Source organism: Chiloscyllium plagiosum, unplaced genomic scaffold (genome assembly GCF_037043375.1).
Source record: "Chiloscyllium plagiosum isolate Xiang-an unplaced genomic scaffold, Cpla_swu_hap1 HiC_scaffold_3, whole genome shotgun sequence".
Taxonomy (NCBI): Eukaryota; Metazoa; Chordata; class Chondrichthyes; order Orectolobiformes; family Hemiscylliidae; genus Chiloscyllium; species Chiloscyllium plagiosum.
The window spans coordinates 165,823,671-165,842,848 of record NW_028270141.1 but is presented as its reverse complement, the minus strand read 5'-3'; the positions used below and the strand labels follow the sequence as shown (position 1 = coordinate 165,842,848).

The 19,178-nt window shown below is 49.4% G+C and overlaps 1 protein-coding gene across 1 annotated transcript in view; it reads right to left on the bottom strand.

Annotated features, from left to right (window-relative positions):
* Positions 1 to 5,555: 5,555 nt before the first annotated feature.
* LOC148151809 (microtubule-actin cross-linking factor 1, isoforms 6/7-like) overlaps positions 5,556 to 19,178 on the bottom strand; it is a gene marked incomplete at its 3' end in the record, with an annotated part of 121,407 nt that continues 107,784 nt past the window's right edge. Inside the window, exons 8-10 of the mRNA XM_087976863.1 lie at positions 13,265 to 13,434; positions 9,971 to 10,130; positions 5,556 to 5,750 (exon numbers count right to left, since the gene is read on the bottom strand). Coding sequence (XP_087832989.1) covers positions 5,556 to 5,750; positions 9,971 to 10,130; positions 13,265 to 13,434 — 525 coding nt within the window. The remainder of the gene's footprint in view (positions 5,751 to 9,970; positions 10,131 to 13,264; positions 13,435 to 19,178) is intronic.

Below are 19,178 nucleotides of genomic sequence, written 5' to 3'. Positions count from 1 at the left end.
ACTTAAAATACAACTGCAGAATCCCAGCGTGGCTCTGTGCCTGGCTCTCCCAGTCACCAGGAGGCTCTGCCAGCTCTGTGTTAATGTCTCACTCTGCCCGTGAATGTGTCGATTACAAATTCATCCGGTAATCCCCTGGCTGCCTCCCATCATTCTCCATCCAGGAGAGTATTTGTAATAAAGTTGATGAATTAACTGTGCAAACAGCTATTAATAAATATAATGCAATTGGGATCACAGAGACCTGGCTCCAGGGTGACCAAGGCTGGGAACTGGACAACCAGGTTTATTCACTTTTCAGGAAAGACAGACAGAAAGGGGTGAGGTAGTGTGGCTGGTTAAGGAGGAGATTAACACAATAGTAACTGAGGACATTAGCCTATACAATGGGTGGAGCTGCAGAACTCTAAAGGGATAAAGACGTTAGTGGGAGTTGTGTACAGACCAGCTGTTGGTGTAATATTGGGGATTATATCTAGCAGGAAAGTAGAGATGTATGCAGTAAGGTTACAGCAGTTATTATGGGTGACTTCAATCTACATATTGCTACCAGTTTGTCAGTTCAATCAATGTGATGGTGGAGGATTCCCTGGAATGTATGATGGATGGTTTCTGTGACCAATATGTCAAGGAACTGACCAGAGAGCTGGCCACCCTAGACTGGGTGTTATGTAATGAGAGAGGATTAATTAGCAACGCTGTGGTGTGAGATCCTTTGGGAACAGTGATCATAATGTGGTAGAATTCTTCATTAAGGTGGAGAGTGACACAATTAAAGCTGAAGCTAGGGTCCTGAACTTAAAGAAAGCGAACTTTGATGGTATGAGGCATGGATTGGCAAGAATAAACTGGCCAGGATCCTTCAGGGGTTGCTAGTGGATGGGCAATGGCAGATAGTTAAAGAACACACAGATTAACTGCAACAGTGGTACACCGGAGTCTGGTGTCAGAGTAAAACAGGGAAGGTGGCTCACCCATCGCTAACAAGGTCAGAAAATGCTGACAACCATGTACTGGGAGAAATTTAAAATTCAGCAGGAGGAGGGAGGACCAAGGGTTTAATTTGGAAAGGGAAGGTAGAATACGAAGGTAAGCTGCAGAAAATCAATGGCAAAAGCTTCTATAGAAACGTGAAAAGAAAAAGACTGGTGAAGAGAGATGTAGGTTCCTTGCAGGTGGCATCAGGTGAATTCATAATGGACAATAAAGAGATGACAGAGCCAGTTCAACAGATACTTTGGATCTGTCTTCATTAAGGAGGACCCAAATAACTTTCCAGAACTACAAGGGGACAGAGGCTCAAGCCTGAAGGAGGAACTGAAGGAAATCCTATTAGTCAGGAATTGGTTTTGGGAAATTGATGGGATTAAAATCCAATAAGTCTCCAGGGCCTGATACTCTGTATCCCAGAATACTTAAGGAAGTGGCCCGAGAAATAGCAGATGCATTGGTAATTATTTTCCAACATTTATAGACTGTGGAAGAGTTCCAATGGATTGGAGGGTAGCTAATGTACTCCACTCTTTAAAAAGGAAGGGGGAGAGAAAGTGGGGAATTATAGACCAGTTAGCCTGACATCAGTGGTGGGGAGAATGCTGGAGTCAATCATTAAGGATGTAATAACTGAGCATTTGGAAAGCAGTAACAGAATCGGTGCTAGTTGGTATGGATTCACTAAAGGGAAATCATGATTGACAAATCTTCTGGAATTTTTGAGGATGTGACCAGTCAAGTGGACAAGAGGAAATCAGTAGATGTTATGTATCTGGACTTTGACAAGGTTCCACCCAAGAGATTAAAGCTCATGGTATCAGAGATAATGTACTAACATGGATAGAAAACTGATTGGCAGACAGGAGGCAGAGAGTTGGAATAAACAGGTCCTTTTCAGAGCGGTAGGCAGTGATGAGTGGGGTACCACAGGGTTCAGTGCTGGGACCCCAGCTGTTCACAATATATATGAATGACTTGGTAAAGGAATCGAATGCAATTTCTCCAAATGTGCAGATGGGTGGCAGTGTGTGCTGGGAGGAAGATGCTAGGAGGTTGCAGGGTGACTTGGACAGACTGGCTGTGTGAGCAAATACTTGGCAAATGCGATATAATGCTGATAGATGTGACAATATTCTCTATGGAGAGCTTGCATCCAGGAAGAGACCTACTGGGCATCCCCAACGATGTCTGCATGAGGGATATGAAGGCACTTGAGATCATAGAACATGGAAATGTACAGCACAGAACAGGCCCTTTGGCCCACGATGTTGTGCCGAAGGTTAATCCTAATGTAAAATATAGTAACTTAACCTACGCACCCCTCAACTCACTGCTATCCATGTGCATGTCCAGCAGTCGCTTAAATGTCCCCAATGACTTTGCTTCCACCACCACCGCTGGCACCGCATTCCATGCATTCACAACTCTCTGCGTAAAGAATCTCTGATGTCTCCTTTACACCTTCCTCCTAATATCTTCAAGCTATGACTTCTTGTACCAGTCAACCCTGCCCTGGGGAAAAGTCTCTGGCTATTGACTCTATCCATTCCTCTCATTATCTTGTACACCTCGATCAGGTCTCCTCTCTTCCTCCTTCTCTCCAGAGAGAAAACTCCGAGCTTAGTCAACCTCTCTTCATTAGGCAAGCTCTCCAGTCCAGGCAGCATCCTGCTAAACCTTCTTTGCACCCTCTCCAAAGCCTCTGTATTTTCCTATAGTAGGGCGACCAGAACTGGACACAATATTCCAAGTGTGGTCTCACCAGGGACTTGTAGAGCTGTAGCAAAACTTCGCGGCTCTTGAACTCAATCCCCCTGTTAATGAAAGCCAAAACACCAAATGCTTTCTTAACAACTCTATCCACTTGGGTGGCAACTTTGAGGGATCTATGTACTTGCACACCCAGATCCCTCTGTTTTTCCACACTGTCAAGAATCCTGTCTTTAATCCTATATTCAGCATTCGAGTTCGACCTTCCAAAATGCATCACTTCACATTTGTCCAGGTTGAACTCCATCTGCCATTTCTCAGCCCAGCTCTGCATCCCGTCTATGTCTCGCTGCAGCCTGCAGTAGCCCTCTATACTATCGACGACACCTCCAACCTTAGTGTCATCTGCAAATTTACTAACCCACCCCTCAACCTCCTCAAACAAGTCATTTATAAAAACTACAAAGAGCAGAGGCCCAAGAACAGAACCCTGCGGGACCCCACTCAACACTGACCTCCAGGCAGAATACATTCCATCTACAACCACTCTCTGCCTTCTGTCAGCCAGCCAATTCTGAATCCAGATAGCTAAATCTCCCTGTATCCCATACTTCCTGACTTTATGAATGAGCCTACCAAGTCATTCATGTATATTGTGAACCTTATCAAATGCCTTGCTGAAGTCTATATAGAGGAGAAAGTGAGGTCTGCAGATGCTGGAGATCAGAGCTGAAAATGTGTTGCTGGAAAAGCGCAGCAGGTCAGGCAGCATCCAGGGAACAGGAGAATCGACGTTTCGGGCATAAGCCCTTCTTCAGGAATGAGGAAAGTTTGTCCAGCAGGCTAAGATAAAAGGTAGGGAGGAGGGACTTGGGGGAGGGGCGTCGGAAATGTGATAGGTGGAAAGAGATCAAGGTGAGGGTGATAGGTCAGACTGGGGTGGGGGCGGAGAGGTCGGGAAGAAGATTGCAGGTTAGGAAGGCGGTGCTGAATTCGATGGATTAGACTGAGACAAGGTGGGGGGAGGGGAAATGAGGAAACTGATGAAATCCGAGTTCATTTCTTGTGGTTGGAGGGTTCCTAGGCGGAAGATGAGGCGTTCTTCCTCCAACCGTCGTGTTGTTGTGGTCTGGCGATGGAGGAGTCCAAAGACCTGCATATCCTTGGTGGAGTGGGAGGGGGAACTGAAATGTTGAGCCACAGGGTGGTTGGGTTGGTTGGTCCGGGTGTCCCAGAGGTGTTCTCTGGAATGCTCCGCAAGTAGCCGGCCTGTCTCCCTAATATAGAGGAGGCCACATCGGGTGCAGAGGATGCAATAGATGATGTGTGTGGAGGTGCAGGTGAACTTTCCTCATTCCTGAAGAAGGGCTTATGCCCGAAACGTCGATTCTCCTGTTCCCTGGATGCTGCCTGACCTGCTGCGCTTTTCCAGCAACACATTTTCAGCGCTGAAGTCTATATACACCACATCCACTGCTCGACCATCTTTGACCTGTCTTGACACCTCCTCAAAGAACTCAATAAGATTTGTGAGGCATGACCTACCCCTCACAAAGCCATGCTCACTGCCTTTAATCACACTATGTATTGTCACTACAGCATTGGACTCTTCAGTCACAAGCGACGTTGCTTCAGGGAAGCAGAAAGCTAGAACAATGAGGATACAACCCATGGTCAGCCATGACTGAAAAGAGCCTCACTATCTACTTTGGTCACAAAACAGGAAGGCAGATTATGATCTGAATGGTGGCAGTTTAGGAAAAGGTGAGGTGCAATGAGACCTGTGTGTCATGGTGGAACAGTTGCTGAAGGTTGGTATGGGGGTGCAGCGGGCAGCGAGGAAGGCTAATGGCATGTTCTCCATCACAGCGAGACGATTGGAGTATCGGAGTAGGGATGTCTTGCTGCAGTTACACAGGGCCTTGGTGAGGCCACACCTTGAGTATTGTGTACAGTTTTGATCTCCTAGTCTGAGGAAGGACGTTCTTGCTATTGAGAGAGTTCAGTGAAGGTTCACCAGACTGATTCCTGGGATGGTAGGACTGACATATGAGGAAAAACTGGATAGATTGGGCTCCTACTCACAGGAATGTAGAAGAGCGAGGGAGAAACATAAAATTGTGATGGGACTGTCCAGGCTAGATGTGAGAAGAATGTTCTTGATGTTGGGGAGGTTCAGAACAAGGGGTCACAGTCTAAGAATAAGGGGTAAGCCATTTAGGACTGAGATGAGGAAGAATTTCTTCACCCAGAGAGTTGGGAACCTGTAGAATTCTCTCACAGAGGAAGCTGTTGGGGCCAGTTCATTCGATGTATTCAAGAGGGAGCTGGACGTGGTCCTTGTGGCTAAAGGGGTATGGGGAGAGGGTGGGAATGGGATACTGAGACTGCATGATCAGCCGTGATCATATTGAATGGTGGTACAGGCTCAAAGGGCTGATTGGCCTCTTCCTGCACCAATTTTCTATGTTTCCAAACCATGAGATACAAACAAGTGAACAATTCACCGTTCCCTCCAGTACTAGGCCCTTTGAAAGTAGACAGATTTGTCACTGCATTGTGAATATGTCACATCGAGGAATACTGCAAGAAGCAGATCGATAATATCAAACAGCATGAGATAACATGAAGGAGCAGATAAATCAGGTCTGAATATCCCTGACTCCAATCAGGCCTAAAGCAGACTGAGGTACAAAAAAGACTACAGCAGAATTCCAGTCCCTTAAGGCATCTGATATATATTGTTGCTCAACAATGAGCCGCTCAGTCACCATCACGCACAAGAGCATGAGCTCCTCAGGGTTACACTTGTTGACAATGTGATAAGGTGATGGTTGACACCAGGTTCCTACCTGACACAGTGCAGCTTCAAGCAGAGACTGCTTCAAGACGGAAATGTTGCACACGTGCTCCCACTGTTTATTCAGTTCCTCCATCTGAGCTTTCAGCCAGACACAGTTGACACCTGTGTTTTTGTTCAGCTCCCTGAAGGTACGTTTCAGAGCCCTCACACAACTGGCCCGTTTGCCCAACTCCTTCTGAAAGACCTGCAGATGGACCCAGACAGAACTGAATCTGAAACTTTAGCTGTTTATCAACCAGAAGTAAGTCTTAATATTCACAGCACTCATCTGACCATGAGCTAAAAGTATGATAGAAAGTACAACAGAAATAGATAAAAAGTCCAGTTCCTAAATGACTCGAGTGGCTTTGACTGAAGTGATTATTGACTCTGGGAGTCGGGGACTTTGTGAAACAGCAGCTGACATTTTGAAATTCTGACAGTGATTTCAGACAAAGAAATGAAGTGGCAATGTTGCTAAGGCCTGATGATTCCTGGAGGCTTCCACTTGGCATCTATTGGCAGCTTACAATGCTCATCGTTTTTAACAGGTTTTAAGACAAAATTCTGCCTTCAACAATAAGTCAATGGCACAGGGAAACTTTTTTTTATTATTTCTGGGACATGCATTTATAGCCTGTCCCTAGTTGCCCCTTGACAAGGTGGGGGTGAGCTGCCTTCTTGAACCACTGCAGTCCATGTGCTGTGGGTAGATCCACAATGTCATTAAGGAGGGAATTCCAGGATTTTGACCCAGCGACACTGAAGGAATGGCAGTGTCATAGTGGAAGGATTCCACCAACACAACATGGTGAGCAGTCGTGTGTATTTGAATGAGACTGCAGCTACTCTGGCGAGGAGTTGATTAGTAAATTTGCAAATGACAGTAGGGTCAGCAGAGTTGGGTAGTGCTGAAGGATGTTACAGGTTATAGAGGGACATAGATAAGCTGCAGAACTGGGCTGAGACATGGTAAATAGAGTTTAATGTGGTAAAGTGTGAGGTAGTTCACTTTGGAAGAAGTAACAGGAATGCAGAGTACTGGGCTAATGGTAAAATTCTTGGCAGTGTAGATGAGCAGAGAGATCTCAGTGTCCAGGTGTGTAAATCCCTGAAAGTTGTGACCTAGTTTGATAGGGCAAAAGAAGGCATATGGTGTGTTGGTGTTTATTGGTAGTGGGATTGAGTTTCGGAGCCATGAGGTCATGTTGCAGCTGTACAAAACTCTGGTGCGGCCACATTTAGAGTATTGCATACAGTTCTGGTCACTGTCTTATAGGAAGGATGTGGAAGCTTCGGAAAGGGTTCAGAGGGGATTTACGAGAATGTTGCCTGGTATGAATGCAGGGTCTTATGAGGAAAGGCTGAGGGAACTGAGACTGTTTTCATTAGTGAGAAGAAGGTTGAGAGGTGACTTAATAGAGACATATAAGATAATCAGAGGGTCAGATAGGGTGAACAGGGAGAGCCTTTTACCAAGTATGGTGACGGCGAGCACGAGGGATCATAGCTTTAAATTGAGGGGTGATAGATATAGGACAGATGTCAGAGGTAGTTTCTTTACTCAGAGGAGGAGGGACGTGAAACGCACTGCCTGCAACAGTAATAGACTTGCTAACTTTAAGGGCTTTTAAATGATCATTGGATAAACATATGGATGAAAATGGAATAATATAAGTTAGGTGGGCTTCAGAATGATTCCTGAAGAAGGGCCTGTGCCCGAAACGTCGAATCTCCTGTTCCCTGGATGCTGCCTGACCTGCTGTGCTGTTCCAGCAATAAAGTTTCAACTTTGATCTCCAGCATCTGCAGACCTCACTTTCTCCTCTTCAGAATGGTTCCATAGATGAGCGCAACATTGAGGGCAGAAGGGCCTGTGCTGCGCTGTATTGCTCTGTTCTATGAATTAACTGTGGACAGACGTGGGGAGGTTTGTTGATCAGTTCTTCGGCATGGAGAGGGAGCAAATGTGTTGGAGGGTGAGTTGAAGGAGGGGTTGAGGGAGGTGGGAGATTGGCTGGGTGTTTGGGAGGAGAAGTTGGGAAAGGGGTCAGGTATTTAGGGTGGGGGAGGGGGTATGATGTGTATCTGGATGATAAATTCAGGCAATGAGTGCCTTCTTAAGAATATATGGGCGGCACGGTGGCACAGTGGTTAGCACTGCTGCCTCACAGCACCAGAGACCAGGGTTCAATTCCCGCCTCAGGCGACTGACTGTGTGGAGTTTGCACGTTCTCCCCGTGTCTGCGTGGGTTTCCTCCGGGCGCTCCGGTTTCCTCCCACAGTCACAAAGATGTGCAGGTCAGGTGAATTGGCCATGCTAAATTGCCCGTAGTGTTAGGTAAGGGGTAAATGTAGGGGTATGGGTGGGTTGCGCTTCGGTCGGTCGGTATGGACTTATTGGGCCGAAGGGCCTGTTTCCACACTGTAAGTAATCTAATATATAAAAGCCCAGTTCAGGGAAACTGTTTGCAGGAGTCAGAGATTAGAACATAGAACATAGAACATAGAACAATACAGCACAGAACAGGCCCTTCGGCCCACGATGTTGTGCCGAACTTCTAACCTAGATTAAGTACCCATCCATGTACCTATCCAAATGCCGCTTAAAGGTCGCCAATGATTCCGACTCTACCACTCCCACGGGCAGCGCATTCCATGCCCCCACCACTCTCTGGGTAAAGAACCCACCCCTGACATCTCCCCTATACCTTCCACCCTTCACCTTAAATTTATGTCCCCTTGTAACACTCTGTTGTACCCGGGGAAAAAGTTTCTGACTGTCTACTCTATCTATTCCTCTGATCATCTTATAAACCTCTATCAAGTCACCCCTCATCCTTCGCCGTTCCAACGAGAAAAGGCCGAGAACTCTCAACCTATCCTCGTACGACTTCCTCTCCATTCCAGGCAACATCCTGGTAAATCTTCTCTGCACCCTCTCCAAAGCTTCCACATCTTTCCTAAAGTGAGGCGACCAGAACTGCACACAGTACTCCAACTGTGGCCTAACCAAAGTCCTGTACAGCTGCAACATCACTTCACGACTCTTGAATTCAATCCCTCTGCTAATGAACGATAATACTCCATAGGCCTTCTTACAAACTCTATCCACCTGAGTGGCAACCTTCAAAGATCTATGTACATAGACGCCAAGATCCCTCTGTTCCTCCACCTGACTAAGAACCCTACCATTAACCCTGTATTCCGCATTCTTATTTGTTCTTCCAAAATGGACAACCTCACACTTGGCAGGGTTGAACTCCATCTGCCACTCCTCAGCCCAGCTCTGCATCATATCTAAGTCCCTCTGCAGCCGACAACAGCCCTCCTCACTGTCCACAACTCCACTAATCTTCGTATCATCTGCAAATTTACTGACCCACCCTTCGACTCCCTCATCTAAGTCATTAATAAAAATTACAAACAGCAGAGGACCCAGAACTGATCCCTGCGGAACTCCACTTGTAACTGGGCTCCAGGCTGAATATTTACCATCTACCACCACTCTCTGCCTTCGACCGGTTAGCCAGTTTTCTATCCAATTGGCCAAATTTCCCTCTATCCCATGCCTCCTGACTTTCCGCATAAGCCTACCATGGGGAACCTTATCAAATGCCTTACTAAAATCCATGTACACTACATCCACTGCTCTTCCCTCATCCACATGCTTGGTCACCTCCTCGAAGAATTCAATAAGACTTGTAAGGCAAGACCTACCCTTCACAAATCCGTGCTGGCTGTCCCTAATCAAGCAGTGTCTTTCCAGATACTCATAAATCCTATCCCTCAGTACCCTTTCCATTACTTTGCCTACCACAGAAGTAAGACTAACAGGCCTGTAATTCCCGGGGTTATCCCTATTCCCTTTTTTGAACAGGGGCACAACATTCGCTACTCTCCAGTCCCCTGGTACCACCCCCGTTGCCAGTGAAGACGAGAAGATCATTGCCAACGGTACTGCAATTTCCTCTCTTGCTTCCCACATAATCCTAGGATATATCCCGTCAGGCCTCGGGGACTTGTCTATCCTCAAGTTGTTCAAAATGTCCAACACATCTTCCTTCCTAACAGGTATCTCTTCTAGCTTACCAGTCCATTTCACACTCTCCTCTTCTACAATACGGTCCCTCTCGTTCGTAAATACTGAAGAGAAGTACTTGTTCAAGACCTCTCCTATCTCTTCCGACTCAATACACAGTCTCCCACTACTGTCCTTGATCGGACCTACCCTCGGATGGGGGAATTCCCTAGAGCTGTTTTTGGGAGATTTAAATTTGTGATGGATCTTCCCCATGGAATTGCCAAGCCCACAGTGTCTCTGAGCTTGGACAGTGAGCTCCATTGACTAACAGTGTGTAGGGACAGGATGGAAACAGCAGATACATGAAGTGATGGATACACAATAAGAACATGAACAGTTACCTTGTGGTTCTCAATGAACGTTTTCACAGATTGGACGTCACCACTTACTCGGGCTTGCTCATTCAGTGTGACCTCTGCCCTGTACAACCAGTCCAACACCACCTGCAGAGATTCACTCAATCTACCCGAAGACAATAAAACTTCTTCAATCATGGACTGCCTGTAAAACCAGATAATACCCGTCAATAATCAATGGAAACAACCAGCTACAGGGTCAGTGCTGAGGGAGCGCTGCACTGTCAGAGGGTCAGTGCTGAGGGAGCGCTGCACTATTGGAGGGTCAGTGCTGAGGGAGCACCACACTGTCGGAGGGTCAGTGCTGAGGGAGCGCTGCACTGTCAGAGGGTCAGTGTAGAGGGAGCGCTGCACTGTCGAAGGGTCAGTGCTGAGGGAGCGCTGCACTGTCGGAGGGTCAGTGCTGAGGGAGCGCTGCACTGTCGGAGGGTCAGTGCTGAGGGAGTGCCGCACTGTCAGAGGGTCAGTGCTGAGGGAGCACTGCACTGTCAGAGGGTCAGTGCTGAGGGAGCACCACACTGTCGGAGGGTCAGTGCTGAGGGAGCGCTGCACTGTCAGAGGGTCAGTGCTGAGGGAGCGCTGCACTGTCAGAGGGTCAGTGCTGAGGGAGCGCTGCACTGTCGGAGGGTCCGTGCTGAGGGAGCGCCGCACTGTCGGAGGGTCAGTGCTGATGGAGTGCCGCACTGTCGGAGGGTCAGTGCTGAGGGAGTGCTGCACTATCGGAGGGTCAGTGCTGAGGGAGCGCTGCACTGTCAGAGGGTCAGTGCTGATGGAGTGCCGCACTGTCGGAGGGTCAGTGCTGAGGGAGTGCTGCACTATCGGAGGGTCAGTGCTGAGGGAGCGCTGCACTGTCGGAGGGTCAGTGCTGAGGGAGTGCTGCACTATCGGAGGGTCAGTGCTGAGGGAGCGCTGCACTGTCAGAGGGTCAGTGCTGAGGGAGTGCCGCACTATGGAAGGGTCAGTGCAGACGGAGTGGGCACTGTCGGAGGGTCAATGCTGAGGGAGTGCCGCACTATGGGAGGGTCAGTGCAGACGGAGTGGGCACTGTCAGAGGGTCAGTGCAGAGGGAGCGCTGCACTATGGGAGGGTCAGTGCTGAGGGAGTACCGCACTGTCGGAGGGTCAGTGCTGAGGGAGTGGGCACTGTCGGAGGGTCAGTGTAGAGGGAGCGCTGCACTGTCAGAGGGTCAGTGTTGAGCAAGCGTTACACTGTTGCAGGGTCAGTGCTGAGGGAGTGCTGCATTGTCGGAGGGTCAATGTAAGGCAGTGTTGGAGATCTTGTGGTGCCTGTTGAGGGGCACTGAAGACAACATTTATCCCTGAACCAAGAGAATTGAAATCATTATCAGCACAAAAGAAAATGACACAGTATTTCCAACAAGGATACAGGACGTTCAAACAAGAAAGTCCCTCTCATTAGTAATGTTTATTTTATTGCCACGTGGGACACCAGCATCATTGGCTGGGCCAGCATTTACTGCCCAGGAACCTATTCCGCTGTTTGAGAGACTGCGGGACTCCTGGAGGGTGTGCGGAAAATTGCTTTTCTTGAGGTGGCCTCGAACAGGAGAGGGGTCACTGGCTGTTTTTTGTCATTTACAATAATCTAGATGTTTGAAATTCTTGAGGTTGAGTGATTTTAGAGGGTCAGGAGGAAATCTGATTGAGCTCAAAAGTAAGAATGGTGTCTCATTGAGAGAAGAGATTTTTTTTTCAAAGCAGTTAAGGGGCTGAGTAAGCTCAGACGGACATGAGGGTTTGCCTTACAGTCTGTAGGTTATTAATCTGAGACAATGAAGGATCTCAGCTTTGCTCATGTATATGGAAGAGTACATCATAGTTTTATCATCGAATCTCTACAGTGTGCAAACAGGCCATTTGGCCCAACAAGTCCACACCGACCCTCCGAAGAGTAACCCACCCAGACCCATTCTTCTACCCTATTACCATAACCCACCCAGCCTGCACATCTCTGAACACTACGGGCAATTTAGCATGGCCAGTTCACCTAACCTGCACATCTTTGGACTTTGGGAGGAAACCGGAGCACCTGGAGGAAACCCACGCAGACATGGGGAGAATGTGCAAACTCCACACAGAGAGTCGCCCGAGGCTAGTATCGAACCCAGGTCCCTGGTGCTGTGAGGCAGCAGTGCTAACCAATGAGCCACTGTACCGCCCACATTGTTTTCAGGAACGATACAGGAAGAATCGGTTACACCAAAATTAAAGACTCAGGATAAGGGATTAATTCTTTGGTTCACATCACTGTAAAATGGTGGGGAATAGTCTGAAGTTCTGTTTTGCAGACCGATTCAAAATCTCTGTATTTCATGTTAAGATAGCTTCATTTCTTTGTGTGTAACAAATGTCTGTTCATGGAGAATATGCAGTGCCATTTGTCTGGGTTTCAGGGAATGATGACCACAGTAATGTCCAAAGTGATTTTTTTTTCTCATTCGCACATGGGATGTGGGTGTCACTGGTTGGGCCGGTATTTATTACCCGTCCCTAATTGCCCCTTGTGAGGGTGGGGGTGAGCTGCCTTCCTGACCCGCTGCAGTTCACCTCCTTGAGTTGACCCACAATGCCATTAGGAGGGAATTCTCAGACCTGGTGACAATGAAGGAATGGTGATATGTTTCCAAGTTAGGATAGTGAGTGGCTTGGAGGGGAACTTGCAGGGGGTGGTGTTCCCATGTATCTGCTGCCCTTGCCCTTCTAGATGGAAGTGGTCGTGGGTTTGGAAGGTGCTGCCTGAGGATCTTTGGTAAATTTCTGTGTATGGCTTCGTTTTCTGGACCAATTCATTGAGGAACCAAGTGGAGAACATGCAGTCCTAAACCAGGTACTATGTAATGCGAAAGAAATAAGTGGATGGATTCAAACAGAGAAACTGATTGGCAGACGGGAAACCAAGGTGGACTAAATGGGTCGTTGACCAAATGGCAGACAGTGTGCAGTGCTGCGTTCCAGGGTTCACTGAGGTCCCCACCACTGGGTCCCTTGTTGTTTGTGATTTATATAAATGATGTGGATGAAATGTTGATGATGGAAAGATTGCTCTGGTGGATGTCAGTGAGTAGGAAGGTCTTTGGTTACAGAACAGTATGACCCAGTTGGTCAGGTGGATAGATCAGTGGCAGATGGAATTTGAGCTTGATAAATGTGAAGTGATGCACTTTGAAAGAAGATGAGGGAATATTCAATGTCAGGGTACTCGGAAGCTCAGAGGGATCTTGGAGTGTTTATCCACAGATCCCTGAATGTGAATCAATACCTGCACAGAGATTTTCCATTCAGGCTGTTCCAGTGTTCACTCAGGTCTGTCACCTGCTCCTGCAGATCTTCCCGGTCGCCTGGATGTTCTGCTTTGTCCATTAGCGCCTTCCCGATTCTCAATGTCACTTCATAAACTGCCCTTTTCCCTCGCAGCTCTTTCATTAATTCCTGAATTCAAAAGCCAACAATTCTTACATTTTCACATTTAAAATAATGTTTGTGGGACACTGTGACAGTGAACAGGACACATGGGGAGTGAACATAGAACATTCCAGAGTGGTACAGATCCTTCGGCCCTCGATGTTGCTCCGACCTGTGAAAACAATCTGAAGCCTATCTAACCTACACTATTCCATTCTCATCCATATATTTATCCAATGACCATTTAAATGTCCTTAATGTTGGCAAGTCTACCACTGTTGCAGGCAGTACGTTCCACCCCCCAAATACTCTGAGTAAAGAACCTGCCTCTGACATCTGTCTTAAATCTCTCACCCCTCAATTTGTAGTTATGTCCCCTCGTACAAGCTGATGTCATCATCCTAGGAAAAAGTCTTTCACTGTCTACCCTATCTAATCCTCTGACCATCTTGTATGTCTCTATCAAATCCCCCCTTAGCCTTCTTCTTTCCAATGAGAACACACCCAAGTCCCTCAGCCTTTCCTCATAAGACCTTCCCTCCAGACCAGGCAACATCCTAGTAAATTTCCTCTGCACCTTTTCCAATGCTTCCACATCCTTCCCAAAATATGGGGACCAGAACTGTACACAATATTCCAAGTGAGGCCGCACTAACGTTTTGTATAGTTGCAGCATAACATCATGACTCCAGAACTCAATCCTACCAATGAAAGCTAACACACCGTATGCCTTCTTAACAGCACTATCCACCTGGGTGGCAACTTTCAGGGATCTATGTACATGGGACTCCAAGATCCCTCTGCACATCCACACTACCAAGAATCTTTCCATCGACCCAGTACTCTGCCTTCCTGTTATTCTTCCCAAAGCGCGTCACCTCACATTTATTTTCCCTGATCCTATTTGCCAATGACTTCTCATGGACAGAGATTTAACTTTAGTAAACCACAGCTCCCTCACTCAACCACTTCCTCCATGCCTGACAGATGTCAGAGGCAGGTTCCTTACTCAGAGAGTGGTAAGGGCGTGGAATGCCCTACCTGCTAATGTAGTTAACTCAGCCACATTAGGGAGATTTAAACAATCCTTAGATAAGCACATGGATGATGATGGGATAGTGTTGGGGGACGAGCTGAGAATAGTTCACAGGTCGGCGCAACATCGAGGGACGAAGGGCCTGTTCTGCGCTGTATTGTTCTATGTTGAAACAGTGAATGGGTTTATGGGGAGTGAATAGGGTACACGGAGTGAACGGGGCACACGGAGTGAATGGGGCACACGGAGTGAACGGGGCACACGCAAAGTGACCGGGGCACACGCAAAGTGACCGGGGCACACGGAGTGAACAGGGCACACGGAACATGAACAGGGCACACGGAAAGTGAACAGGGCACATGGATTGAATGGTTCACACGCAAAGTGACCGGGGCACACAGAGTGAACAGGGCAGACGGAAAGTGAACGGGGCACACGGAAAGTGAACAGGGCACACGGAGTGAACAGGGCACACGGAGTGAACAGGGCACACAGAAAGTGAACAGGGCACACGGAAAGTGAATGGGGCACACGCAAAGTGAACGGGGCACACGGAAAGTAAACAGGGCACACGGAGTGAACAGGGCACACAGAAAGTGAACAGGGCACACGGAAAGTGAATGGGGCACACGCAAAGTGAACAGGGCACACGGAAAGTGAACAGGGCACACGGAAAGTGAATGGGGCACACGGAGTGAACGGGGCACACGGAAAGAGGACGTGGCACACGGAGTGAACGGGGCACATGGAAAGTGAACAGGGCACACGGAAAGTAAACGGGGCACACGGAGTGAACGGGGCACACGGAAAGAGGACGTGGCACACGGAAAGTGAACCAGGCACACGGAAAGTGAACAGAGCACACGGAAAGTGAACGGGGCACATGGAAAGTGAACGGGGCACACGGAAAGTGAACCAGGCACACGGAAAGTGAACAGAGCACACGGAAAGTGAACAGGAAACACGGAAAGTGAACGGGGCACACGCAAAGTGAACGGGGCACACGGAAAGTGAACGGGGCACACGGAAAGTGAACGGAGCAAACGCAAAGTGAATGGGGCACACGGAAAGTGAACCAGGCACACGGAAAGTGAACAGAGCACACGGAAAGTAAACGGGGCACACGGAAAGTGAACCAGGCACACGGAAAGTGAACCAGGCACACGGAAAGTGAACAGGAAACACGGAAAGTGAACGGGGCACACGCAAAGTGAACGGGGCACACGGAAAGTGAACGGAGCAAACGCAAAGTGAATGGGGCACACGGAAAGTGAACAGGGCACACGGAACGTGAACGGGGCACACGGAAAGTGAACGGAGCACATGGATTGAACCATTCACACGCAAAGTGAACCGGGCACACAGAGTGAACGGGGCACACGGATTGAACGGGGCACACGGAAAGTGAACAGGGCACACAGAGTGAACGGGGCACACGGAGTGAACGGGGCACACGGAAAGTGAACAGGGCACACGGAAAGTGAATGGGGCACACGGAAAGTGAACAGGGCACACGGAAAGTGAACAGAGCACACGGAAAGTGAACAGGAAACACGGAAAGTGAACGGGGCACATGCAAAGTGAATGAGGCACACGGAACATGAACAGGGCACACGGAAAGTGAACGGGGCACACGCAAAGTGAACGGGGCACACAGAGAGAATGCGGCACACGGAAAGTGAACAGGGCACACGGAGTAAACGGGGCACATGGAAAGTGAACGGGGCACACGGAAAGTGAACGGAGCAAACGCAAAGTGAATGGGGCACACGGAAAGTGAACAGGGCACACGGAACGTGAACGGGGCACACGGAAAGTGAACGGAGCACATGGATTGAACCATTCACACGCAAAGTGAACCGGGCACACAGAGAGAACGGGGCACACGGATTGAACGGGGCACATGAAAAGTGAACAGGGCACACGGAAAGTGAACGGGGCACACGCAAAGTGAACGGGGCACACAGAGAGAATGCGGCACACGGAAAGTGAACAGGGCACACGGAGTAAACGGGGCACATGGAAAGTGAACGGGGCACAGGCAAAGTGAACGGGGCACACGGAGTGAACAGGGCACATGGAAAGTGACCGGGGCACACACAAAGTGAATGGGGCACACGGAAAATGAACAGGGCACACGGAACGTGAACAGGGCACACGGAAAGTGAACGGAGCACATGGATTGAACCGTTCACACGCAAAGTGAACCGGGCACACAGAGAGAACGGGGCACACGGATTGAACGGGGCACACGGAAAGTGAACGGGACACACGGAAAGTGAACAGGGCACACGGAAAGTGAACTCGGCACATGGAGTGAACGGGGCACATAGAAAGTAAACGTGGCACACGGAAAGTGAACGGGGCACACGGAGTGAACAGGGCACACAGAAAGTGAACGGGGCACACGGAAAGTGAACGGGGCACATGGAAAGTGAACAGGACACAGGGACTGAACGGGGCACACGCAAAGTGAACCGGGCACACGGAAAGTGAACGGGGCACACGGAAAGTGAACAGGGCAAACGCAAAGTGAATGGGGCACACGGAAAGTGAACTGGGCACACGGAACGTGAACGGGGCAAACGGAAAGTGAACGGGGCACATGGAGTGAACAGGGCACACAGAAAGTGAACGGGGCACACGGAAAGTGAACCAGGCACACGGAAAGTGAACAGAGCACACGGAAAGTGAACAGGAAACACGGAAAGTGAACGGGGCACACGCAAAGTGAATGAGGCACACGGAACATGATCAGGGCACACGCAAAGTGAATGGGGCACACGCAAAGTGAACAGGATACACGGACTGAACGGGGCACTCGCAAAGTGAACCGGGCACACGGAAAGTGAACGGGGCACACAGAAAGTGAACGGGGCACACGGAAAGTGAACGGGGCACATGGAAAGTGAACGGTGCACACGGAAAGTGAACCAGGCACACGGAAAGTGAACAGAGCACACGGAACGTGAACGGGGCACACGGAAAGTGAACGGAGCACATGGATTGAACCATTCACACGCAAAGTGAACCGGGCACACAGAGTGAACGGGGCACACGGATTGAACGGGGCACACGGAAAGTGAACAGGGCACACAGAGTGAACGGGGCACACGGAGTGAACGGGGCACACGGAAAGTGAACAGGGCACACGGAAAGTGAATGGGGCACACGGAAAGTGAACAGGGCACACGGAAAGTGAATGGGGCACACGGAAAGTGAACAGGAAACACGGAAAGTGAACGGGGCACATGCAAAGTGAATGAGGCACACGGAACATGAACAGGGCACACGGAAAGTGAACGGGGCACACGCAAAGTGAACGGGGCACACAGAGAGAATGCGGCACACGGAAAGTGAACAGGGCACACGGAGTAAACGGGGCACATGGAAAGTGAACGGGGCACACGGAAAGTGAACGGAGCAAACGCAAAGTGAATGGGGCACACGGAAAGTGAACGGAGCACATGGATTGAACCATTCACACGCAAAGTGAACCGGGCACACAGAGAGAACGGGGCACACGGATTGAACGGGGCACATGAAAAGTGAACAGGGCACACGGAAAGTGAACGGGGCACACGCAAAGTGAACGGGGCACACAGAGAGAATGCGGCACACGGAAAGTGAACAGGGCACACGGAGTAAACGGGGCACATGGAAAGTGAACGGGGCACACGGAAAGTGAACGGGGCACAGGCAAAGTGAACGGGGCACACGGAGTGAACAGGGCACACGGAACGTGAACGGGGCACATGGAAAGTGACCGGGGCACACACAAAGTGAATGGGGCACACGGAAAATGAACAGGGCACACGGAACGTGAACAGGGCACACGGAAAGTGAACGGAGCACATGGATTGAACCGTTCACACGCAAAGTGAACCGGGCACACAGAGAGAACGGGGCACACGGATTGAACGGGGCACACGGAAAGTGAACGGGACACACGGAAAGTGAACAGGGCACACGGAAAGTGAACTCGGCACATGGAGTGAACGGGGCACATAGAAAGTAAACGTGGCACACGGAAAGTGAACGGGGCACACGGAGTGAACAGGGCACACAGAAAGTGAACGGGGCACACGGAAAGTGAACGGGGCACATGGAAAGTGAACAGGACACAGGGACTGAACGGGGCACACGCAAAGTGAACCGGGCACACGGAAAGTGAACGGGGCACACGGAAAGTGAACAGGGCAAACGCAAAGTGAATGGGGCACACGGAAAGTGAACTGGGCACACGGAACGTGAACGGGGCAAACGGAAAGTGAACGGGGCACATGGAGTGAACAGGGCACACAGAAAGTGAACGGGGCACACGGAAAGTGAACCAGGCACACGGAAAGTGAACAGAGCACACGGAAAGTGAACAGGAAACACGGAAAGTGAACGGGGCACACGCAAAGTGAATGAGGCACACGGAACATGATCAGGGCACACGCAAAGTGAATGGGGCACACGCAAAGTGAACAGGATACACGGACTGAACGGGGCACTCGCAAAGTGAACCGGGCACACGGAAAGTGAACGGGGCACACAGAAAGTGAACGGGGCACACGGAAAGCGAACGGGGCACATGGAAAGTGAACGGGGCACACGGAAAGTGAACCAGGCACACGGAAAGTGAACAGAGCACACGGAAAGTGAACAGGAAACACGGAAAGTGAACGGGGCACACGCAAAGTGAATGAGGCACACGGAACATGAACAGGGCACACGCAAAGTGAATGGG